The sequence below is a fragment of the Macaca fascicularis genome, chromosome 19, assembly GCF_037993035.2.
Source record: "Macaca fascicularis isolate 582-1 chromosome 19, T2T-MFA8v1.1".
In the NCBI taxonomy this organism is placed as follows: Eukaryota; Metazoa; Chordata; class Mammalia; order Primates; family Cercopithecidae; genus Macaca; species Macaca fascicularis.
The window spans coordinates 8676672-8702014 of record NC_088393.1 but is presented as its reverse complement, the minus strand read 5'-3'; the positions used below and the strand labels follow the sequence as shown (position 1 = coordinate 8702014).

The 25343-nt window shown below is 52.6% G+C and overlaps 1 protein-coding gene across 6 annotated transcripts in view; it reads left to right on the top strand.

Moving 5' to 3' along the window:
* The window catches only part of ELAVL1 (ELAV like RNA binding protein 1), a 43980-nt gene extending 23113 nt beyond the window's left edge, over positions 1-20867 (top strand). For 2 of the 6 annotated variants that reach the window (XM_045379912.2, XM_065536396.1), the window contains 4 exons: positions 1921-2024; positions 9326-9479; positions 15406-15631; positions 19337-20867. In XM_045379912.2, coding sequence (XP_045235847.1) covers positions 1921-2024; positions 9326-9479; positions 15406-15631; positions 19337-19661 — 809 coding nt within the window. In that variant the 3' untranslated portion in view covers positions 19662-20867. Of the gene's footprint in view, positions 1-1920; positions 2025-9325; positions 9480-9578; positions 10575-15405; positions 15632-19336 lie in introns of those variants that run through there. The other 4 variants (XM_074025644.1, XM_074025642.1, XM_074025643.1 and 1 more) reach the window with 2 other exon arrangements.
* Positions 20868-25343: the final 4476 nt, after the last annotated feature.

The following is a 25343-nucleotide window of genomic DNA, read 5'->3' as shown; positions in this document are numbered from 1 at the left end:
TTCCTTAAGTGTGGGCTGGGCGTCCTGACTTCCTTCCGCGGAGGGCAGTGTGGAAAGGGGTGGGAGTCACTTTACAGCGAAGAAACCTGGCAAACTGACTGCCTCGGCCGAGTGATCAGGGTCAGCACCAGCAGCCATAAGTCACGTTGACGGCCTGTGCCCTTGACATAGTGTGATGAGAAGGGCACTCCAGCTGTGCTCTTCTGCACCAACACCCGCAGCCCCACTCCAGGCATGACAGAGACTCCATCAAACCCGATGGAGAGTCTATGGAATATCCGACCAGTCCTCAAAACTGTCAAGGTCACGAGAAACAAGAAACTGTCGTAGTCGAGAGGAGCCTGAGGGAATGTGACTACTAAGTGTCACATGGGATCCTGGATGAGGTCCTGGGGCAGGAAAAAACATGAGGGAAAGACTAAGGAAGCGGATGGGGCATGGACCAGAGTTAATGGGAACGTTCATCATCACCAGCATTCCATACTCACACGCGGTGGTACCGATAGGGAAACTGGGAGGGAGCCGTATGGGAACTTGGTATTATCCTTGTAATTTTTCTGTAAACCTAAAACTGTTCTGAAAAATAAAATTCATTTTAAAAAGAAAGTGGCAAATCTGGGTTAGGCTCTCTGCTGGATTTGTAATCTTGCTGTGGGTGAGATGGGTCTGGATGCCCCTGGCGCAGCTGCAAAGAGGATCTCTGCCGCAGTGGGGCTCCAGGCCTCCTCTTCGGTGGCCTGCTCATTGTGGTGCTCTGCTGGCTGGGGGAGTGGAGCAGTGCCGGGTGAGGCTCCGGCCAAAGCAGGTGCTCAGCAGCGTTGCAAGTGCATGGATATGCTGGGGGGAGGCGGGGATTGCGCTCTTCCCTGGGCCTCCTCACTTCCCCTTTAGTGAGAGCGTTTAGCCAAATGTCCTATGAAGCTCCTTCTGAACCCTGACCTCAGAGGCTGTTTCCTCTGGTCTTGCCCTTGCCATCCCGAGTCCCTCTCGTGGTGTCCAGTGAGTGGGTATTCACTTGTACCTGGCTGAGTGTTTCACAAAGGGGGTGCGGGGACATCTGCCCGTGAACTTGGTTCTCCCCCACTGTCCGGCGGGGCTGGGGATTCTCAGCCCCTGGCCTCTCCTTGGGCTCTCCGTCCTCTTCTGCCCCACAGCAGGGTCGGGCTGGTCTCAGGCTTGGGAAGGTAAATGGAACTGGTGCTGGGTGGTGCCAGCAGACCCTCCTGCTCTGGACAAGGAAGTGGTAGAGAAACAGCAGTGACACAAACTGGGGTCCACCAGCCTGTCCACTGCCATGGTCTTCCTTTTCCTCACCACCCAGGTCCACAGAGTGGCTGGCACCCACGGGACTGGTCATTCAGAAAGATGCTGTCCGTAGCACAGTATTTTTAAAAAATATTCCATTTTAAATAACTTTTGGGGTTATTTTAATTACAAAAATAAAACCTCTTGGCCAGGCGTAGTGACCCACATCTGTAATCCCAACGCTTTGGGAGGCCGAGGTGGGAGGATTGCTTGAGCCCAAAAGTTTTAGAACAGTCTGGGCAACATAGTGAGACCCCATCTCTACAAATAATTTTAACAATTAGCTTGGGCCTGCCGGAGTGGGCCTGTAGTCCCAGATACTCTGGAGGCTGAGGTGGGAGGCTCTAGCCCAAGAATCTGAGGTGGCAGTGAGCTGTGATCACAGCGCTGGACTCTACCCTGGGTGACAGAGCAAGGTCCTATCTCCAAAAAAAAAAAAAAAAAAAAGTAACCTGTGTCTATTGCAGAAAATGTACGTGTTTGCCAAAGTAAGAAAGTCTACTAGCACCTGTAATCGCATTTCCCAAAGGCCTGGCAGATAAAGTACTTCCCGACCTCCCTGTCCCTCACTCACAGACGGTCAGCTTACCAATGTCCTTGTGTTCTCCCGCACAGGACACAGCTTGGGCTATGGCTTTGTGAACTACGTGACCGCAAAGGATGCAGAGAGAGCAATCAACACGCTGAACGGCTTGAGGCTCCAGTCAAAAACCATTAAGGTAAAACCATTAAGGATCTGATCATCACCGCATCCATTCCTGCCCTAGACACAGGTCTGTGCTGAGCCCCGCCCAGCCTCACAGTCACTCTCCAAGGGACTATGAGCACAGCCACTCCTCCTTGGGGGCTCCCATCAGATACCCTGGTCAGGTGGTGACCCTCCCAGGCCTTACATGGGTGGTTCAGGGCCAACTCCCCACCCAGGGTGCCCCCAGGTTGCATCAGCTCCCAGGCCTCCCCTGTCGTCTCTCCTGCCTGACTTGCTGTGTTCCCATCCCTGGACAGCTCCATCCACTCCCAACTTGCCCAGCGCTCCCTCTGCGCTCCCTGGGGCCAGTTGTAACCCTTCTCTCACCCAGCACCTCACTCAGCACCTACCGTGTGCCCCACAGTGACCAAAACAGACAAACTCAGTGCCCCCATGGGTCGGGGGTAGACAGTAAACAAGACAGAGGATAGCCATGTGTGACAGGCGGTTGCCGTGTGTGGAAGCTTCACAGTGGCAGGTGACTAGAGGAAGCCAACTGTGCAGCAACCCAGGGGTGGCACCTCCAGCAGGGCCATGGTGGCTTCCTGGGATGAGTCACAGGTCCTCCAGGTCACACAGATGGATTTCCTCTGTCTTCATCATCTGACCCGTGCCCTCGTGCCCTGGGGCTGTCAACCCCGAACCCCACTTAACCCCCGTCTGCACGTGTCTGCCTTCTGGCTCCTGGGTTTGTGGGCAGCTCCTGCCATCTGGATCAAGCCTCGTGTCTTTCTGACCTTTGCTCCCTGGTCTCCTGTCAGTCCTGGGTGCTGCTGAGCCTTCCCTAAGCCTCCCGTGTCCCAGTCAGGCCCCTGCAACCGAGCTTCCTGCAGCAGCCACTGCACCCACCCGCCCTCAGTGCCGGCCTTCACAGGGTACCCACAGACGTGAGAGCTTGCCGGCCAGTATCCTCTCTCTTGCTCCGAGGCCATTTGGAATGAGGTGGTCCTCTGTGAGCCTTTAGATCTGCTAGATGCTCCTGCCCCAGAGAAAGGTGCTCCCTGAGTCACATCGGTCGCCCAGAAGGGTCCCTCTTGGACCCGCACCAATGATCAGGGCCCCTGGGGAGCTGTGAAATATAGATTCCCAGGCTGCGGGGGGCCTCCTGAGTCGCTGCAGGGTCGGCCTGGGAGCCTGGGTTTTTGCCTGCCCACCAAGAGGGGTCCTGTGACCTGGCAGTGGCAGCACCTTCAGCCAAGAGGTGGCCTTTGTCCCTGCCTTCAGACTGCCCCATGATCTTGGTTACTCAGGGGCCAAACCCTCGCTCAACAGCAGCTCTTCTAGACCTGCCCCGTGCTGCATGGGCGTTGTGTGCAGTGGGCTCCCCGAGGGCAGGCGTGCCACTCCTGCATCCTCATATCCAGCGCAGGTCCTCAGAGGTGCCTTCCCTGGTGGGGGCTGCTGAGGGCAGCCAAGCGCCATGGGTTTCCACCTGAGCAGGGGCGGCCCTTCCGGAATCACCTCCAGCCCTGGGTGGCTTATCCTTGGCCCTGGACTCCCCATCTAGGAATTCTTTTCTCCATTTAGAAAATGTTTGAAGGTTCTTGTTTCTGAGGCAGCCCAGCCAGGCGGAGGTGTGGAGCAGAACAGTTGATTATTCCTGCGCAGCTGTTCTGTTTACTCAAATGCAAGAGCCGGGTGCCCAGTGCGTAAACAGGACTCTCTTGCCTCTCTAGGATTGATGTTGGCGGGAAAGGCTGGTGTGGCTGCCTGAGTTTGGAGCCAGAGCCTCACAGAACACCAGGGGCTCAGGCCTGGGCAGGTGTCCCTCCCCGTCATCCCGGCCATGCGTGCAGAAGCCTACCTCACCTTCGGTGGCCCTGCCCTCTGCCGGCAGAGTCTGGTTCTCAGTGGCTTCCCACCACTGTCCTAGTTCTGCAGAAACAGGCCAGCCTCATGGGGATGTGACAGCCCTCAGTAATTTCTCCCCAGGTCTCCCCGAGGCTGCCTGGGCCTGGCTTCTCTAGCAGTTCCCCTGGCGCAGCCCTGGGGTCCTCTGTGCTCCAAGTGTGTTCATTCTGCAAACCTTTATTGAGCCCCTGGCCAGTGTCTGGTGCTGGTCCAGGTACCTCGATACTGAGGGACTTCGGATCCCCTGCCCTCCCCAGTTTAAGGGTGGTTCATCTGTGCAGCGTCATAAGGGCCTGGATGGAGTTGTGCGTTCAACTCATCCTGGATTTTTTTTTTCCATGTTGGTCTGATGCCACCTGGTATCCTGCAGTTCTGTTCTGACACCAGTCACCCAGAGTTAGCACAGCCCCCGCACATTTAAGGCCATAGTCTCCAATGAGACCGCCCTCACCTCAGATGCCAGTCACCCTTTGGGGGTCCCCAGGCCCCTGCACTTCTGACCAACTGGCTACAAATTCAGAGGTTCCCGCCACCCCTTCAGGGTGCATGACTCACTAGAATGACTCCTGGAACCCACGCTTCTGATGACAGTTTGTTTATAAAGGTTGCAACTCAGGGCATGCCAAATGAAGAGCCACACAGGAAGGGTCCCAAGCACAGAGCTCACATGTCTGCACCTGGTGGGATCAGGTGCCTTGTCCTCCCTGCATGTGACCTGCGCACCTGCCGGGAGGCTCCATATAGCTTTGGTGTCTGGCATTTTTACTGGGCTCATTACGAATGCATGACCGATTGACTCTTCGGCCATGTGATGGAACTCCATCCCCAGCACCCTTTTCCCCTCCCCCACCCTGGAGGTCAGGCCGGTATCGCCCAGCTCAGAGCCCCAGCCCTCTAGTCACATGCTTGGTCTTTCTGGTGCTGGGGCCTATCCTGAGCCATCACTTAGCACAAACTCAAGTGGGATCGAAGGCCTCATGGTAACAAAGACAGAAATTCCAGAAGTTTTACAAACTCTCTCCTAAGAATCTGGGACAGAGACTAGACAAATCCTTTATGACGGACAATATGGGCTGGGGCCAAGCCTTCTGCCAGGGGCTGGGGGTCCCTGCCCCATGGTCCGCCCTCGGGGAGCCCAGCGGTGCCCACTATTCACTGTAAGGTGGTCCCAGGGTGGGCTCAGGAGCCTATAATAGTGGCCAGTGCCAGGGGAGGCTCCTTCAAGAAAGCCAGAGTTGAGATCTGGAGGAGGAGAGGGAGTTAGCCAGGCCAGGGTGGGGATGAGGGTATTCTGAGCAGCAGGACCTACAGGGGCACAAGGCAAGGGCCACATCCTAGAGGAAACCCAGTGGTCAGGCACATCCTGGGAACTGCAGGCTGGCCCCAAGCCTCTGCCCCACTCCTGCCCTGCAGGCAGGGCCTCCTGGAGCCTTGTGCTCACCCTGGGCTCTGAGGCCCCAGCCCTGCACAGACAGCCGAGACATGCCCTTACTTTCACCCTGTCCGCTCTGTCCTCTTTGGTCCTGATGTCATTCCCTTGATGGCAGAGTGGAGAGGGAGGAGTCCTGTCTCCTCATCCCTGTCTATCTTTTCCCCGTAGTAGCAGCCCAAGCAGCCACAGTGGGAGTGGTCCTGCATGGAGGCAACCGGCTGAGCATGTCCCAGATGCAGCTCGGTGTCCCTGCCGGGACGCCGCAGTCTCTGTGAGCAGCTCTGCATCACTGCCGGGTCCCCTATGCCACACACAGCCGGTGTTTACCAAAGGCTGACGGGAGGCCAGACCTTCCATCCCGTGTCTCACGTGCCCTCTCCACAGCCCCATAGAAAATGGTCCCCAGATTTGGGTTGAAGAAGCTGATGTTTCCAGTTGTGAAACAGCTCTGCCAAGGTCACGGAGGGATGGGGGGGCAAAGCCAGGGTGTGAAACCAGGTGCTCTGTGTGGCTACAGGCACTTAACGTCACCTGGAGGCTTCCCTAGCACATTGTGAGAACCAAGCCTCAGGAACCAGAACAGCAAAACTCCTGTCACCCACAGAAGCCAGCGCTGGGGACTGCAGTGCAGATAGGCAGACATTCTTCACAGCAGCGGCAGCTGCGCACTCCATTCACACAGCAGCAGTCCCCAGGTGCTTACCGTTCACCAGAGGCTGCTCTGAGTGCTTTGGATGTGGCAGGAAACACACAAGTCTGGCCCTCACAGAGTCTGTTTGCAAAGTTAAAAGTTAAATAAATAAAGTAGATGCCAGGCAGGGTGGCACATGCCTGTAATCCAAGCCATTTGGGAGGCTGGGGCAGGAGGATCACTTGAGCCCAGGAGTTCAAGTCTAACCTGAGCAACATAGCAAGACCCTGTCTCTACAAAAAAAGCTAAAAAAGTAAATAAAATATGTAGCGTGTCAGGTCATGATCAATGCAGTCAAGAAGTAAATAGGGAGAGGAGGAACTGGGCATTGATGCCAGTGGAGGGATCTGTGGCAAGCTGAGTGGTCAGGAGTTTGCTCAGCTGCCATGACAAAGCCCCACAGGCCAGGTTGCTTCAACAGAAGAAGAGTATTGACTCAGGGTTCTGGAGACTGGAAGCCCAAGACCACGGTGTCAGCAGGGTTGGTTTCTCCCGAAGGCACTGGGTAGGGATCTGTCCAAGAGGCCTGTCTCACAGCTTCTGGTGGAAGCTGGCGGTCTCTGGCATTCCTTGGCTTAGAGAAGCATCACCCCAGTCTCTGCGTCTGTCTTCACACAGCCTTCTCCCTGTGTGAGTGCCTGTATCCACATTTCCTGCCTTTCTAAATTGAATTTATTTTTTCAAAAAAAAAAAAAAGCTTTTTTTTTTTTTTTTTTTTTTTTTTTAAGGGCCTCACTCAGTCACCCAGGCTGGACTGCAGTGGTGTGATCACGGCTCACTGCAGCCTCAAACTCCTGCACTAAGGCTATCCTCCCACCTTAGCCTCCTGCGTAGCTGGGACTAGAGGTGTGTGCCACCATGACCAGCTAATTTTGTTTTTTGTAGAGATGGGTTCTTGCCATGTTGCCTGGGTTGGTCTTGAACTTCTGTGTTCAAGCGATCCTCCCACCTCAGCCTCCCAAAACAGTGGGATTACTGGCCTGTGCCACCACGCCTGGCCTAAATTTCCCTTATTTTTATAAGGATATCAGTCACATTTGATTAGAGATCACCCTATACCAGTGTGACCTCATCTTAACTGATTACACCCCCAATGACTGTATCCAAATCAGGTCACGTCCTGAGGTCCCAAGGGGTTAGGACTTCGGCTATGAATTTGGATTGTGGGGTGGGGGGAACACGATTGAACCCCTCACTGGATGAATTATTGAGCATTGGCAGCCAGAAAAAGACCCGATTGAGGCCAAAGAGCAAGCGATGTTGGGAGCTTAGGAAAGAGGATTCTGGCCGAGGGGCCGGGGATCCCCAGGTCAGTGCACACCTGCTCTGCACCAGCTGCTCTGATTCTAGCCTGACTGAATGTGACCATGTCCAGAGAGAAGAGGAAAGCGGAGTTCCCATGGTCCTTGGAGACACCTGTCCTTGGGAGGCATCAGAGCTTTCCCCAGCACTTGGCTCTAGGGCGCTTCTCCTCTGGGGCTTCATCCAGGGACGGCAGTAGGTCCAGTCAGTGACAGCCTCAGCTCTGCTCCACCGGCACCAGGGTCACGGTTTGGCAGGTCCCCAAATACTGCCCCAGTCCAGACGGGTCTGCAGCAAGCCAGGGCAGGCCCGGACACTGTAGGGGAGGCTGGGGGCCCAGGCAGCCTCTTTTTCTCTGGGGACAGCACTGGCAGCCCCTGACCCACATTGTGGGGTGGCCAAGTGTCCGCAGAGCTCCTGCCCACAGGCTGATGGAGGTGCCCCAGGCCTGGGAGCAGCACGGCTTCCCCAGAGACCTCTTGGGCCCCGTAGTGACATGCTCCCTCGATTCCCACCGCTACCGGGTGGAGCTGGCCTCCAGCCCCACACTCCTCTCCTCATGGGGCTCTCCTGTTCCCCTGCTGGGCTGCCCGCTGCCCTGTGAGCAGGGGCAATGTCTGTCGTTCCTTCTCTGGGACATGATAGGAGCTTCTCAGAGGACGCTGTGTGTTCTCGGCACACAGATTCTGCCCAGTGACTCCTGAGTGGCGGTTTCTCCCTGCGTTCTGGTCTCAGTTACCTTGGCTCATCAGTTCTGTGCCCCTCCCTCAAAGGGAACGAACTCCTTTTGCACAGGTTCAAGTCCCCACCCTTCCCGGGCACACAGCTCCTGCTCCCTCTGTTCCTGCTCCCTCTTCTCCTGCTCCCTCTGCTCCTGCTCCCTCCTCTCCTGCTCACTCCTCCATATCCCAGCCTGCTGATGAGGCTGTGAGTCCTGCCAGGCTGCCCCTTCACAGGCAGAGGGGTTCTGCCGTGGTCCTTTTTTTTTTTTTTGAGACGGAGTCTCACTCTGTCCCGCTGGCTGGAGTGCAGTGGCGCAATCTCGACTCACTGCAAGCTCCGCCTCCCAGGTTCACACCACTCTCCTGCCTCAGCCTCCCCAAGTAGCTGGGACTACAGGCGCCCGCCACCGCGCCCGGCTAAATTTTTTTTGTATTTTTAGTAGAGATGGGGTTTCACCGTGGTCTCGGTCTCCTGACCTTGTGATCCGCTGGCCTCGGCCTCCCAAAGTGCTGGGATTACAGCGTGAGCCACCGCGCCCGGCCCCGCCATGGTCCTTTTTCTCCTTCTGGGCCCGTGGGGTCTGCACGGCTGTCAGCGCCAACCTGAGAAAGCACTGCAGGCCTTGTCTTGCATCGGCCTGCGGGCTCCCCTCACTGCCCTCTCCACACGAATGATGAATGTACCATTTTGACAAAGTATCCAGAAGGTTCTCTTCAGTTTTCTTTGATTTTGCAAAATAAAAATCCAAAAGGTGTTGAGTCATTTAATATTGAATGCTTGAGTGGATTTGAGTACAAACTCGGGGTCCTCCATCAGGGCTTCCGTGGCAAGCTTGCTCTTTGGCAGGGGCGTCTCGTGGAGTCTCGTGCGCTCCCAGTAGCTCCCAGCTTGCTTGCCCGCTGCAGCACGGACTTCTTTCGGGCACCAGGACCTATCTCTGGCACTGGCTCATTGTCCAGCACATCAGAGAGGTAGCCACCCACAAGCGTCAGGCCCTCAGTTGCTGGGCTTTGTGACATAGGAGTCACACTTGCCTCCTTGAGGATGGTGAGCACCCAGTGAGGAAGCGCTGCCAGGCACCCCGGCTCACGGCCCATCACGCAGTGAGCTTGCCACCATGCGGCTGCAGGTGGTGAGTGTCAGTGATGATAATCGTTCCTTGCATGAATTCTTACCACACAGTGTTGGCTTTTCCTAACCTAAAATTTAGCACCTTCCTCAGTGCTTTGGCCACGTACCTGTCCTAATCTCAGAAAGTGGTTGTGTTCTCAAGGTGTCGTATGCTCGCCCGAGCTCAGAGGTCATCAAAGATGCCAACTTGTACATCAGCGGGCTCCCTCGGACCATGACCCAGAAGGACGTAGAGGACATGTTCTCTCGGTTTGGGCGGATCATCAACTCACGAGTCCTCGTGGATCAGACCACAGGTACCAGAGGGGCCCGAGATGTGTGGGGAGGGTGTTCTCTAGGTGGAGGCTGGGTTTTCTAGGGAAGGCAGATCACTGTTTGATTTTAAATGTCATTAGTTATTCTGCAAAAGAGGACAACACCAAAATGAGAAGACGTTGACTTTGGTTTGAGAAGGCTGAGGAGGTAAGATGGCATTAAAAGAAGCTGGAGATGGCTGGGCGTGGTGGCTCACGCCTGTAATCCCAGCACTTTGGGAGGCCGAGGCGGGTGGATCATGAGGTCAGGAGATCGAGATCAGCCTGACCAACATGGTGAAACCCCGTCTCTACTAAAAATACAAAAAATTAGGTGGGCATGGTGGTGGGCGCCTATAGTCCCAGCTACTCGGGAGGCCGAGGCAGGAGAATAGCATGAACCCAGGAAGCGGAGGTTGCGGTGAGCTGAGATCATGCCACTGCACTCCAGCCTGAGTGACACAGCAAGACTCCGTCTCAAAAAAAAAAAGGCCGGGGATTAGGCCAGCGTTTCATGTATGGTGAAGACACCAAGAGATTCTAGCACCTTCCCTCAAGCACCCAAATTCCTGGCCTTGCCCATGAACGGGGTGAAAAGGACACTGCAGGCTGGGTGTGGTGGCTCATGCCTATAATCCCAGCACTTTGGGAGGCCGAGGCAGATGGATCACCTGAGATCAGGAGTTCGAGACCAGCCTGGCCAACATGGTGAAGTCCCATCTCTACTAAAAATACAAAAATTAGCCGGGTATAGTGGCAGGTGCCTGTAATCTCAGCTACTCGGGAGGCTGAGGCAAGAGAATCGCCTGAACCCACGAGGCGGAGATTGCGGCCAGCTGAGATTGCACCACTGAGCTCCAGCCTGGGCAACAGAGCAGGATTCCATCTCAAAAAAAATAAAGGATACTGTAGCCAGGTGCGGTGGTGTGGGCTTGTCATCACAGCTGCTCAGGAGACTGAGGCGGGAGGACTGCTTGAACCCAGGAGTATACAGCTGTGGTGAGCCGTGATCATGCCACTACACTTCAGCCTGGGCAACAGAGCAAGATGCTGTTTCTTTTTTTAAAAAAAAAAAAAAAAAAAAAAAAGGCTGCTACACATTTGTCCACTGTGAATTTCATTGCAGGCATTTGGGGTGCAGTAGTCTGATGGCCCAAATCCCCAGAATTCGGATGCCCTTCTCTGGGGAGCACATCTAAAATGCACAGAGGACATGGCAGTGAATTCCTCTAATGGGCAGGCAATCCTGGCCACTTTGCTGGCCCTTCCATGCTGTCTTGCCATTGGACATGGGCATGGGGCTTTGTGTGACGCCATCAGGCAGAGATGAGCAGGGGACATGTGCACATCCACGGCTGTGCTCCGGCCCCACTTCCCGGCCCGCCTGCCGCACTAGGCTGGGAACCAGTGCACCACCACATCGTTTGCCAAGCCCTGCATGTGGCCCCGCCTGGGGGATGGGGAGCTCGGGCCACCCTGAGGGGATTTAGAATCGCTTAGCTCTGTTTGGGGCAGGAGCAGGAGTGTGCTGACCAACCAGGAGGGAAGAGTCCGCTCCCCAAGCCCAGTGAGGCCTGTGCGTTCGTTTTATGGGTGGTTTTCATATTCCTCCCACACAGACTGTGCCCCACCTTGGCTGTGATGTTGAAATAACACCGAGTAGTCGGGCCACAGGAAGTCGTGCTCTGAGGTGACCTCTTTTCGAGAGAACAGCAGCACTCCCCCAACAGCCCAGAGCCTTGCCTTTCATGTGCACACAGGTGGGGCCTTCCTGGCCTGCAGGCTGGAGGGGCATGCACATCGTCCTGCATCCCCTGAGCTGCGTGCTTTGGGGTGGGCGGCCTTATCAGTCTCTCTCCCTCCTGGCCGGCTGTGGGAACCCCACCTGGCACGCACCGGCCCTGCTGCTGCCGGCCTTCCGTCCCGCTGGGGCCCGAGGAGGGGAAGGGCCCCTGTGCACTTCACGGGGGCTCTGGGGGCTGCCTGTAGCCTAGCACAGACTCGTGCCCTGGCACCCAGCAGTGCCGAAGGACGGGGCTCACTCGCACGGCCGCCTCTATTCTGTCTTCGCTCTGGGGAGAGGGTCGGGGGATGCCAGTTACTTGGTGTAAACTCCCCTGATTTGTACCAGAAGAATCTCCTGTGGTTCCTGAAGTCCCCTCACTTACTTTCAAGTGCTAGCTGAAAGAACGATCCTGTCGGTGGGCCAGTGTGTGGGTTCCTTGCCCCCCACTTTGCATTATGGCATCTGAACTGGCTGCGCAGGGCCCGGGGCTGGGGAAGCTGACCTCGCCGGCCCACAGTCCACTCTCCTCCTCCTCTAGACCCCACATGCACGGCTTTGCCTCGGCCTCTCTCTGTCCAGTACGGTCCTGATGATGGGAGCCTACACTCCACTTGGAGCCCCCAGTGCCTGAGAGCATGCCTCCAGCCACCCAACTCTCCCGGGGCCTTCCCTAGTCTCTCAGGCACACACAGGCCACAGGCAGGGGGAACTCACCTCTGCACACAGCTGCTGGGGGCATTGCTTCCTTTCCCTCTGCAAGGTAGTGTCTCCCAGGGTGTTGGGGGCACCTCAGTATCGCCCGCCAGGTCAGCTGTGAACCTCAAGGTGGCATAAGCAACCTTTGGCATCTTTGTAGAGGGGTGAAGGAGGCAGAGAAGGGAGCCAGGAGGGTCTCCCTGGCTCTGCTTCCCACCCCAGGGTGCAGAATTGGTGGGAAGGTGAGGCTCCCATCCCAGGGCTATGGCTCCCTCTGCTGGGGACAGAGGGTGCCTGTTCCTGGGACCTCATGAGGCGCAAGGCGGACAGCAGGGAAGAGAAGTGTGTGGCAAACCAGCCTGTGTGGAGTTTGCCTTCCTGCGATGGGCTTTTCAGTGTTAAATAGACGAGGATGGCTGGGCGCGGTGGCTCACACCTGTAATCCTAATACTTTGGGAGGCCGAGGTGGGAGGATTGCTTGAGCCCAGAAGTTCAGAACAGCCTGGCCAACATAGCGAGACCCCAACTCTTTTTTAAAAAAAGAGAAAAAAATCCCATCTTGAGCTGAAACAGCTTAATTTTTTTTTATTCCTTTGCTTCTGTATCCATCTTAATTGTGAACTTTATAGTGTGTTCATCTGGAGATTATGCTGTTTCTTGGACTCTGCTGTTAAATTCTAAAAAACACAAGGGGGCTGGGCGCGGTGGCTCACGCCTGTAATCCCAGCACTTTGGGAGGCCGAGGCAGGTGGATCTCCTGAGGTCAGCAGTTCGAGACCAGCCTGGCCAACATGGCAAAACTCCATTTCTACTAAAAATAGGCCAGGCGCAGTGGCTCACGCCTGTAATCCCAGCACTTTGGGAGGCCGAGGCATGTGGATCACGAGGTCGAGAGGTCAAGACCATCCTGGCCAACATGGTGAAACCCTGTCTCTACTAAGAATACAAAAAATTAGCCAGGCTTGGTGGCGGGCACCTGTAATCCCAGCTACTGGGGAGGCTGAGGCAGGAGAATCACTTGAATCTGGGAGGCGGAGGTTGCAGTGAGCCGAGATTGCACTATTGCACTCCACCCTGGGCAAAAAGAGTGAAACTCCATCTCAAATAAATAAAGTAAAATAAAATAAAATAAAGATTAGCCGGGCATGATGGCAGGCGCCTGGAGTCCCACCTACTTGGGAGGCTGAGGCAGGAGAATCACTTGAACCAGGGAGGTGGGGGTTGCAGTGAACTGAGATCGTGCCATTGTACTCCAGCCTGGGTGACAGAGTGAGACTCCATCTTAAAGACAATTAAAAATAAAAAACACTAGGGGAAGACAAAAAAAAAATGCAGAGCCATCTTCAGAAAGTATACATCCATTACATAATTGAGTGAATTGATATCCCCCTGTGTTAAACAGCATCGCTCCTGCCCCGCTTACTTGAGTTTTCTTCGTTTCACTCAGGCAGTTTGCATTTGAAAGCCACTTGACAACACCAGAGGAGCCCACACTTGCACGCATGCCTTCTCTCCGCTGTGCCGCAAGGTCTTTAGAAACAGAATGAAGCCATCTGCTTGGAGCCAGCTTCCCTACGAGCCGGCCAGCGTCAGCTCTCAGTCGTATTTGCCTAAAGTTAGATTTTCATTTAGGTTTCCAGGACTGACTAAGCTGTCATTCGTGTCGTGAGAGAGTCAAAGAAAACAGCGTCTGTCAGGGTTATGTTTTCAGGTGTTCCTTCTGAGTAGCAGCTCAGAAATGAGCTTGAGCCCCAGAATATTCCTGGCACATGTGTGTAGCGCTAGGTCTGACCTTACTAAGGCTGCTGTCTGTGTGCTCACGTGTGACCTGCAGTGTCGCGATTGTGGGGCAGCTGGTAGGACCCTCTGGAAAGTGGTGGAGTAAGGTGCCGGAAGAGATGTGGAGACAGGACATGGGGACAGTTGGGTGCCTGCTGGACAGGTCACCCACGGCTCCAGGCTGCCTGACTTTGGTCATTGTTCATTACCATGTGCCAGAGGCCTTTGCCTGGAGAAGAAACCTGACTTAAGACACCCTTTGACTGGAAGTCTTTCTTTTTCCTTAAGAGATGAGATCTTACTATGTTGTCCAGGCTGGTCTTGAACTCCTGGCCTCAGACGATTCTCTTGCCTTAGCCTCTGGAGTAGCTGAGACCACAGGCACGAGTCTTGGCCTGGCTTGACTAAAAGTCTTGAGAAGTAGGGTGTTTGGGTTGGGTTGTCTGCGGCCGCCTCTCCCACTGGGACACACCCACGACTCCCACCTAGCGACATCACTCTCAGACTGGCCCTCAGCTGTCACGTCTCCGATCCCCAGGCCTTCCCCTGACCCCATCGTGTCCTCGCTCCAAGAGAAGGAGCTAGTCCGCCTCTCAGTGTGCCCTCACCCCCATCCCCTCATCCAGTTCCCAGCCCACTCCCCAGGTTCTTCAAGGGACGGGCTACTCATGTTTCCCTCCCGGGCCTAGTGTATGGACAGGCAGGGGTGGAGGACAGCCACGCTCTCCTTCCACCCACCTTGCTCAGCGTCTCACACCAATGCTACCCACAGTAGGACGGGCCTCAGGTCTCACGCTGCCCCGTCCAGGGATTGGGTTCAGCCTAGAACCCGGGACTGGCCCTTGGGTGGCTCAGTTGAGGTAGCAAGAGAAGGTGCCCTCTGGGCTTGGCTGCTGGGGCCCTGGCCTTTCCCACACAGGGACCCCAGGCCTGCCTGGCGAGCCTGTGGATAGGTTCAGCTCTGCTGTGTGAGCCTGGGCAGTGTTCTGGCCTCACTTGATTCTGACGGCAATTTGGGGCCCACGGGAGGGTGCAGGACCTTAGAGTGGAGTATCCCAAGACAGGAGTGAGGTGACGGCAGCAGCACAGAGCTGGCAGGGGGCAGCCACAGGATCCCACTCCCTCCTGGCATGAAGGAGAGGGCATGCAGGCTGAGCTGGGCACCTTGACAGGAGGCTCGGCCACGAGGCCTGCTGTCACAGTGGGCCCCAGAGACAGCAGCCAGGAGGGTGGCCCCAGAGCCCAGGGAGGAACTCTCAGACGCAGTCCCCACCCCGACCCTGTTACCCACCAACCCCACACACCCACTCTGTAGTGGGTATCTGGCAGCTAAATAGTGACGGTGGACATGCTGTTTCCTAATGTTGCTTTCTTCCAAATAAGAGGCTTGGGTGTCTATTGGGGATGTCTGTCACCAAAATATCTTTGGGCGCTGACACCGTGGAGTCGTGGCTTCAGCCGGGAAGAAAGTCTGAAGTTTTAATCTTCTGTTAGTCATTGGTTTTCTTTACTCCATCCATTTGTTTTCACTTTTAGGTTAATTTTTGTTTATTTCCTTAACCAGACTTCCAGCCTGGCCCACAGTAGACTGACCTGACTTTTGCTTTTCAGTTTTGAAAGTCCTAGCATTTTTCCCCCTAACTCCGTTTTTGTTGGTTTGTTAAAAAGGTTTGTCCAGAGGGGTTGCGTTTATCCGGTTTGACAAACGGTCGGAGGCAGAAGAGGCAATTACCAGTTTCAATGGTCATAAACCCCCAGGTTCCTCTGAGCCCATCACAGTGAAGTTTGCAGCCAACCCCAACCAGAACAAAAACGTGGCACTCCTCTCGCAGCTGTACCACTCGCCAGCGCGACGGTTTGGAGGCCCCGTTCACCACCAGGCGCAGAGATTCAGGTGGGTCGGGAGGGTGCGCACTCCTGAAAGCCATACGTAGCCCCGCTGGTGGGCGACGGCACAGCCACAGAATAGAAACCACGGGGACGCTCGACTGATCCTGCCAGAGAGCACGTTTCAGAATCATTCTGCAGCTCCGCACCACAATTTCATCAGAAAGGTATCTGTAGGAAAGCCGTTTACTTCCGATGGGGCGTTGTCTTTCATGGGAATCAAAACAGTGACTCCAGGCTAGACACAGTGGCTCATCCCTGTAATCCTAGCACCTTGGGTGGCCAAGAGAGGAAGATCGATTGAGCCCAGGAGTTCAAGACCAACCTGGGCAATATTGTGAGACCCCATCTCTACAAAAAATACAAAACTGGCCAGGCATGGTGGTGCGCTCCTGTAGTTGCAGCAACTCAGGAAGCTGAGGTGGGAGGATTGCTTTAGCCCAGGAGGTTGAGGCTGCAGTGAGTTGTGATCATACCACTGCACTCCTGGGCCACAGAGCCAGAACCTTTTTTTTTTTTTTTTTTTTTTTTTTAAAAAAGACGGCACCAGTCCCCACCAGTTGCTATGTGAGCGTGAGCACCAGTCCCCACCAGTTGAGTGTGAGCGCTTAGAGCTTCAACACGCAGTTCCTAGTAACAGGAGAACGGAGCAGCGAGCTTTAAAGATGGTTTCATGCCCAGTGTCGGGGAGCACACACCAGTAATCTCAGCTATCAGGAGGCCGAGGTAGGAGGATTACTTGAAGCCCTGAGTTTGAGCAGCCTGGGCAGCAAAGTGAGACCCCCGTTCCTACAAAAAGTAATGAAAAAACGGCGTGGTGGTGCTGGCCTTTAGTCCCAACTACTCAGGAAGCCACGGCGGGAGGATCACTTGAACCCAGGAAGTGGAGGCTGCAGTGAACTATGATTGCACCACTGTACTGCAGCCTGGGTGACAGAGTGAGACCCTGTCTCTAAAAAGTAAATGAATAATGAACGTCTCATATCTGTGGGAGGAAAGATGCTGTCTTAGGTATAGTCGGGTGAGAGCAGATCTTCCAGAGTTCCTAGACGTGATCAGCAGCCCTAAGGCAAACTTTCTTCATACACCTGCCTTGTGCAGTCATTTGTATTGGTGAATGTTATCAGTATGCATTCTGTTTATGAGCCCTGTCCTAGATGGGAGCAGTTTTCCCGGATTCCTTAGTCTTTCCATCCTGAAAATGGGTCTGGCTGCCAGGATGAAGTGGGATAGAGGTGATGAGAGTCAGGGCCTTGGACTCCAGGATCTGGTGTGCTGTTGCCTCAGAAACAGCAGAGGTCTCAGTGTCAGGGCTGTTTTGTTTCGTTCCTCAAGGAATGACATCGAGGGCTTATCTCAGGTATGACAAGGATAGATATCCCATTTTTAATGTTTTTATTTTTTGTTGAGATGGAGTCTCACTATGTTGCCCAGGCTGGTCTTAAACTCCTAGCCTCAAGTGATCCTCCTACCTCAGCCTCCCAACGTACTGGGATTATAGGCGTGAGCCCGGCCCCATCGTTGTTTTAACAGTGAGGCTGGGTGGGCGCTGCCCACTGCCACACATGCTGCTGTGAGAGGTGTTATTCTCATGGCTGTGTTACCCAGCATTCTCCGCCTGGCTCAAATTCCAAAGCTGGCCTGCCTGCCTTGAGGTTTCTGGGTTGAAGACAAGGCTGGAGAAGCTTCTCTGGACAGAATGGAGCTGAATTTTAAAATCCAGCTGTAGGAATTCCACCATACAGTTGGCACTGCTCTTGATGGGGCGGGCTATATGGGCAGTGGCGTTGGGTGAACTGCTCCTTAGCCTGGAAGGAAGACAGGGAAGGTTGGAGGAGGAGACATGGGACTCTGGTCCCGGTAATGAGGACGGGAAAAGAAAGGGGAAACCAGAGGAGTGGACATTTCTGGTCGAGCAGGAAAGTGAGTGGCAGGGCAACCACCAAGACAAAGTTATGGAAGGAAGTGGGGAGGGCGGGAGAGTCTAGAGGGAAAGATCTGCTCAGGAGGCTGAGAGAAGAGGAGGAAGAAAGACCCAGACTGCAGGGAGTTTGCCGTCAGTCCCTATCACGTCCAGAAAACCCCGGAGAATTGGGTTGGAGGAAAAGAGAGATTTATGACTGTCAAGACCAGAGAAATCAGCAAGAGAAAAACTACCAACAAGAGTAATTCTTAAGAAGGCCGGGCGCATTGACTCACGCCTGTAATCCCAACACTTTGGGAGGCCAAAGCAGGAGGATCACTGGAGCCCAGGAATTTGGGACCAGTCTGGACAACATAGACCCTGTCTCTACAAAAAATGTAAAAATTAGCCCAGTGTGGTGGCACACACCTGTGGTCCCAGCTACTCAGGAGGCAGGAGGATCACTTGAGCCTAAGAGTTTGAGACCATACTGGACAACATAGTGAGACCCTGTCTCAAAAAAAAGAAAAAATCACCCTTGGGCTAGTGAGCTGCCCCGTGGGAGCTGGTGTCCTCTTGTGTCTGTTGAGAGGGTGAATCGGTTTAATGGCACTTGAAGGCACTCACTTACCTTAGCTGATAGGGCCATAGCCTGAAGCCCAGTTTTATTTTGGAGCAGGAAATCCTTCTCTGCATGCATCGTGCGGCTTCACAGATGCTGTCTTCGCAGATATACGGTACTCAGATATTCCCAAACTGACCCTCAGACTTTTACTTTTTTAATTTGAGAAAGTTCCAGAGGGAAGCATGGCTTTAGGAACTGTTTTGTCATCTACCTTAATCCTTATTACGGCATCTGTACGTTTTCAGAAGGCTTTATTTTCGTTTAGTTTGGTTTTAGTTTGATGAGGTTTTTGTTTGTTTTTTTCCTAGAGATGGGGTCTCTCTGTGTTGCCCAGGCTGGTCTCAAACTCCTGGCCTCCAGTGATCCTCCCACCTTGGCCTCTGAAAGTCCTGGGATTCCGGGCTTGAGCTACCACGCCTGGCCCAGAAAGGCTTTTTTTTTAAATGTAAATAAAAGTATCACTGTGGAAAGAGCCCCACGTGTGTGGTCAAGTTTGGTGAGTCTGCAGTTGCTGGTGTCCCAGGGCCCTTCCCTGTCCCTTGAGTTCTCAGCCCTCAGTGGTTTGGCCCCTGGCCCTCGTGGGATGTTGAAATGCAGCCACAGAAGGTTGGTTGCCTGGTGCGTGGGAAGGAATTCTTGGGCCCTACAGTGGCCCTGGCAAAGGCATGCTCTAACCAAAGACCACTGGGCTATGAACCCTTGGGGGTGGGTCATGATGAGGGGAAGGTGCAAAATCTGGAAAAAGGAGTTCAGCCCCTGCACGTACCCCACAGTACGAGGAGAGTTTCCTCCAGGGAGAGCTGAGGCTGTCTGCGCCTGCAGAGCGTTTCTACCCTCAATGGAGGACCCGGAGAAGCGCCCATCATCTAAAATGTGGGGAACCGCAGAAACCCCTAAACAGAAACCCCCACATACACAGTGGGAGGAGTGGAGGTCACCAACCAGCCCCTCAGAGTCAGCTCCCTATAGAACAGGGTCCTGCCCCTCCATTACTGTATTTAATTCCTCCCAGTTTAAAACAATGTCATGGTTTTGACCCATGCAGGTGTCTCAACTGTGAGCACCTCGTGGCTGCGCAGAGCGGGATAGGGCCCAGCGGCCATGGTCAGCATGTGTCCAGGCCTTGCCCCATCACCAGGCCGCCTGCACTGACTGTGGCCTGACGCTTGCTCTCTGTCTGCCAGGTTCTCCCCCATGGGCGTCGATCACATGAGCGGGCTCTCTGGTGTCAACGTGCCCGGAAATGCCTCCTCCGGCTGGTGCATTTTCATCTACAACCTGGGGCAGGACGCCGACGAGGGGATCCTCTGGCAGATGTTTGGGCCCTTTGGCGCCGTCACCAATGTGAAAGTGATCCGCGACTTCAACACCAACAAGTGCAAAGGGTTTGGCTTTGTGACCATGACAAACTATGAAGAAGCCGCGATGGCCATAGCCAGCCTGAACGGCTACCGCCTGGGGGACAAGATCTTACAGGTTTCCTTCAAAACCAACAAGTCCCACAAATAACTCGCTCATGCTTTTTTTTTGTACGGAATAGATAATTAAGAGTGAAGGAGTTGAAACTTTTCTTGTTAGTGTACAACTCATTTTGCGCCAATTTTCACAAGTGTTTGTCTTTGTCTGAATGAGAAGTGAGAAGGTTTTTATACTCTGGGATGCAACCGACATGTTCAAATGTTTGAAATCCCACAATGTTAGACCAATCTTAAGTTTCGTAAGTTATTTCCTTTAAGATATATATTAAACAGAAATCTAAGTAGAACTGCATTGACTAACCAGTCCCTCTGGATGGTGGTGAACCTGAAGCATGCTTTAACCTCTAAGACTGTCTAACACGCGTTTCATTCAATGTCTCCACAGACTGGGTAGCAAAAAAAATCACCTTTTAGTTTTAGTTTTTAATCTAAAGATGTTAGACAGATGCTGAGTGTGCGTTTTCTCAACCGCTTCAACATTGTAAGCGATGTATGCTTTGGTTGACAGGAAGTTCCTTTTCCAGGCAGGTCCCATTGCCACCTCCTGCTCACTCAGTCCCGGGCTCTGCCAAGTGGTCCTGGGAATGGCGGTGGGCCCGTCCAGCGTGGGCCACCACTGGGGCCGGGGGCCGCATGCCGGGCGGGCCCTCCAGAGAAGGACACAAACGTGTTTCGTAAGCCCAGGCACCAATGGGAATGGACCAAAGAGTTTCAGGGAAACTCCAGTATATTCCAGAGTTAGATCTAAGCTCCAGGCACGCCTGAAGATGTGTTGCTACTCTGACGCCCCGAGTTTCTGTCCACACATTGCATGCACAGTGCCCCACACATTGGATACTGTTGTTCCACGATAATTTCTCCCATTTTCCAGAGCATTTAACATAGCTTGGAGGCATAAGATGGCTCTGTTTTTTAATAACACAGAAACATTTGAGCATTGTATTTCTCGCATCCCTTCTCGTGAGCGCTTAGACCTTTTTCTATTTTAGTCGCATTTTGTTTTGGAATTTTGCTTTTGTATGAACACTCAGCAGAAAAGTACTTACTTCTTGCCAGTTATCTATTAACCAAAACCTTTGATTTGTAGTTTTAAAGATTAACCCTCAAAGTTCTCTTCATAACTGCCTTGACATTTTGGGTTGTTCTGTTCTGTTAATTTTCTTTTGCTTTTTTGTGTTTTTTGTTTGTTTTTACTTTTGCATTTAAGACCATTAAATTTGATTTTGTTTTGCTCGAATTTTGTTTTGTTTTTTATTTTACCTTTTCTTTCTTTTTGGCTAGGGAAGGTGCAGGCGGCCCAGCATTCAGGGAGGAGTCGTAAGATCTTAAGAAACCAATACTTGCCTCAAGCAAAAGCATTTCTGAATATGTGACGCAGGAATGTGCAGTTACAGGCTGGTGGCTTTTAAACCGGGAGCCCGAAGGAAGGGTGAAAGAGAAAGCCTGTGAAATAGGCAGGGCCAGATCGCCCAAAACTCCTCAGGACTGGGATCTGGCATTTATAAATAGTATACAGAGAGAATCACAAACAGGATAACTTAGTACCAGCAGTTTTTAACCTTGACGTGAGACTAAAACGTGACCGTAGGCTGTTTTTTAGTTATTGCTCTCATGAGATGACGGCTGTATTTATCTGTTTATTTATACCGATCTATTTATTTATTTATTTATTGAAGTGGGAAATGGAGCAATAGGCAGGCACCACCGTCCCCAGAGCAGGTCAGCGTCTCTAGAGGCCCCTGGACAACTGAGGATGCCCATCCCCTCCCCTTTCCCTGATCTTTTACCGAGGGGCTGTGTGCGCGATCCTTGCAAATTGATGATGTTGCCATCTGTACCCAGGCCACATCTCATAAAAGTCGGCCTGGTGCCAGAGAGGACCTCCTTTCTCCCACAGAATCCCAGATCCTCAGGAACCTAAGCCAAAACCGAGGCCCGTTTGCCCAGATTCGACACAAAAGAGGGTCCCTGCTCTGTTGCCGGAGAGCAGTCTCCACCCTGGGACCAGAATGTTTTCCTGGAAAAAGAAGCCTTTCAGGTTTCCCCAGGCCAGCATCTTCAGATGGAAGGTGGGAGCCAACACCTTCTGATGGAAGGTGGGAGCCAGCATCTTCTGATGGAAGGTGGGAGCCCACACCTTCTGATGGAAGGTGGGAGCCAACATCTTCTGATGGAAGGCTGGATTCCCGCTTCTGAAACTCCCCTTGGAGTCTCACTGCCATACATGCCCGTAGCTAGCATTCAACAGAGAACTCTGTCTTAAGCTTCAACTGTGAAAAGGATGACGGGCTTGTAGCCAGCACCTCAGCTTCTTTCCTCGCCCCTTTTTATCTGAATCCTATCAGTTGTTCTGATGCTGGGACAGGTGAGAAGAAACTGTGAAGTGTATGAGCCTTTGAGAGTTCCCTGAAGTTTCTCAGTTCAGGAACATTCTCATTGTACGTGGTCTCCACTGTTTTAACAGCCTTCTAGCTAAAAAATTCCAACGCCTTTATTTGGGAGTCTTAACTTGCAAGCTTGTGGAAGGATTTAGCTTTTGAACTGTCACTCCTGAAAAGCAATCTCCGTTCCCATCAAGGTTCTAGTTGCCGGCCCTGTGCCCTCCAAGTTCATTACATCTTGCCAAGGCCTGTTTGCAAAGGGGAGATCCCTTTTCTTTAAAAAGGCACAACTCAAAAGAAACCATTTCTTTAAAAATTTTACGTAGATGAGTCGTATTTATAGTTAACAAAAATGAGTGCTCTCCTTTTATTTGGGAATTTCGATGAAAAAGCGTTCAGAGTAGATAATGTTCATTTATCAAAAATCTGGTTTGGGAAATACCAAAGAGGCTTTGATTGAATTCCCTTTTGACCTGTGTGTAACTTCCTCTGGTAGTTAGACCCCAGGCAACTCCGAATTTGTGAACCTGCTTCCTGATGAATTCTCCCTTGTTCCCCCTTGGCTTTGCCATTATTTCGTTTTCAGTGTGATTTGCCAAGCCACAGTTTTCTGTGCTGGCTGTGCCTCTAGTCACAGCTCTGTGACTGATTCCCTCCCGGGTGCTGAGTCCTCTCCTTGGCCACTATCCTGCGTGAATATCCTGAAATTCATGGACTTCCTCAGGGGCCTGCCCGCAGGTGGTGCTGGGTGGGGTCCACCACCTTCTCCTGGAAGGTGAACCTTTTCCTGGCCAAGGGCAGCTGCCTTAACCTCTGAGAGTCTGCGCTTGGCCTTAGTCCTGGAGACCCAGTCTCCAGGGACTGAATCGTGCTGCTGTCGGGAGCCAAGGCCGGCCCTTTGGAGCTGGCAGCCCAGGGGTCCCTGCTGGATCAGAGAAACAGAAGCACCCGAAGACGGTTAGTGGCAATTCCTTGACCAGTTTGCTTCCAAACGAAGGCCATTTGTCCACCAGGCATTGAAAAGACATGACTTAACCAGTCCGGTATCGGACTTGAAAATCAAAATTGACATCACTCAGCTGTTAACATTTCACATCCCATTCAGCCCGGTTTTATTTCCATGTGCTTTTCGCAGCCTTCCTGTGTTGGATGAAAGAGAATAAGAATTCAGCTGACAGGAGGCCTCTATCGTCTGTCCCTCCACCCCTCCCTCCACCTCAATCCCCTCCCATCTTCCCCAGACCTACCTCACCTACTAGGACCTGAGGCAGCTCCTTAGCAGAGACCCCTGGGGTTCAGCAGACTGGGGGTCAGGGAGTCCTGTCCCCAGACTTCCCAAGACAGCCCTGAAGTCACAAGTGCTTTTTTTTTTGAGTGGCATTGGCAATTGGCATGTAACGATGGCAGTAGAATCTGAATCTCGGATCCCAGGCAGGGTTCACGTTTCCAAACCTTTTGATTTCCCCTGACTTCTAATGGCCGGATCCTATTTTTCTACCTTTCAGTGACATCATTCAGGTTTTTTTCTTGGCCATTTAAAAAAAAGCTTTTTTTTTTTTTTTTTTCTCGCTTGTAAGTCACCGCCAGTACGTAAGTTTGGCTAACGGAGACTTTGACAGGACTGGATTTTTCTTCCACTAGAAGAGAAGGCTTTTCCGTTGGTTTGGGGCCACCTCTTTGACCATGACCATGTGATGTTCCGTTTACAGTGACTTGCTTTGGGGGAGGGGAGGCTCTCTTAACCGATTCCCATGTTGTACAGTAGATGGTTAGACCTTTTGTATATTAGTGTGTTTTAAGTTATTGATTTGTTTTATATAAAATAATTTATTTTTCAGGTGCCATTTTTCATTTTAACTTTGTTTTTACATGGGTTTGTTTTCAATAAAGTCTGACACTGGTGTCCAAAAGTCAACAACAAAATGAATCCCATTGTGTTCTTTTGAAGATGCTTATGTAACTTTTAAGTTTTTAAAATTATTTTCAGAAAAAAAAAAAAAAAAGAAAGAAAAGCCCTCACCGGTTTTCCATCAGCCCATTGCCTTTTTATTTTTATTTTTAATCCTTGTGAATAAATGTTCTTTAGTGTTTTAGGAGGAAAAAGCAAACCTAGATTTTGATAACCCAGAAGACTTCAGATTAATAAAGAAACTTTGAAAGAAGACCATTTTTCAAAATTTTAGTGAAGTGTGAATATTTTTTGTCAATGGCTTTCTCAAAGAGAATGAAACTTTTGCACCATTTTCAGAGTTTTTATAGAGATGCCAAATTGATATATTTACATGTAATGGAAACATGAAAAAGTTTTATTAAACAATTGTTCATAGCTGTGTAGACATTTTAATTCAGTTTCCAAAGCTCTCAAAAAAGCGTATTTTTGAAGTACGGAGTGATGCGGTTTGGGGCGTGGCTTACAGTTCCAAACGACTCAATTGTCCGGATACTCAGTTCTTTCTGCAGGTATCAGGTTCGTGTTAAACGCTGTATGTTAACTATGACTGGAATTCTGTGATATTTTGGTAATAAATGAAGTGGGATCATTGAGATGTGCTGGTGTAGGGGTGATGGTGTGTCACTTGTGAGCAGCCCACAGCCCAGTAATAGAGTGCTAGGGGATGGGGACCTCCTCCCTCCAAGGTAAGCCTGGGCCAGGCCCCGGGAGCCCACGAGGGGACACCCAGTTCGGGTGTGCCCTGTGCTGGCTCACCCATGGCCCTTCAGCTCCCACCCAGATGCCCCTCTTCTCCAGGTTCACAGGTCAGTGGGCCCACTGAGTGGCCCCTGGATATGGCCCCCCTCCATCTGCTTCCCACACCAGTGCTCCCTGAACAGTGACCCGGGGATCCAGCCTCTTCCCCTGTCTGTATGTGGAACCATAGTCACTCCCGAGCCCTGGGACCGTCCTGAGTGTCCCCTCCGTGAGACTGATCTCCTTTGGGATGGGAATGGTTAGGGGTCTCAAGGTCAGAGAGTCCAGGTTCAAATCCTGGCTCTGACACCACTCCCCAGCGTGCGACCCGGGGGAAAGTCTCTGGCTCTCTGAGTCTCCGCTCTACCCTCTGTGAAATGGGTCCACGCTGCCCATCCCCTCCAGATCCTCAGGAAAATGAGATCAAGTAGGAATGGTGACAGTTGCTACCAAGACTCCGCCAAGGACTGGATGGTCGCGCTTAGCACTCGGAGAGTTGAGCTAACATAGTCCCACGGGCGGGCTTCTCGGAAAGCATTTACGGAGCCCGTTTTCAAGTCGCTAGTTTCTCTATTGCTTGTGCGTCTTGTGGGTCTGCGTTCACCATCTTCTTTTCCAGACGTGACTGATCCCTCGGCTTCCG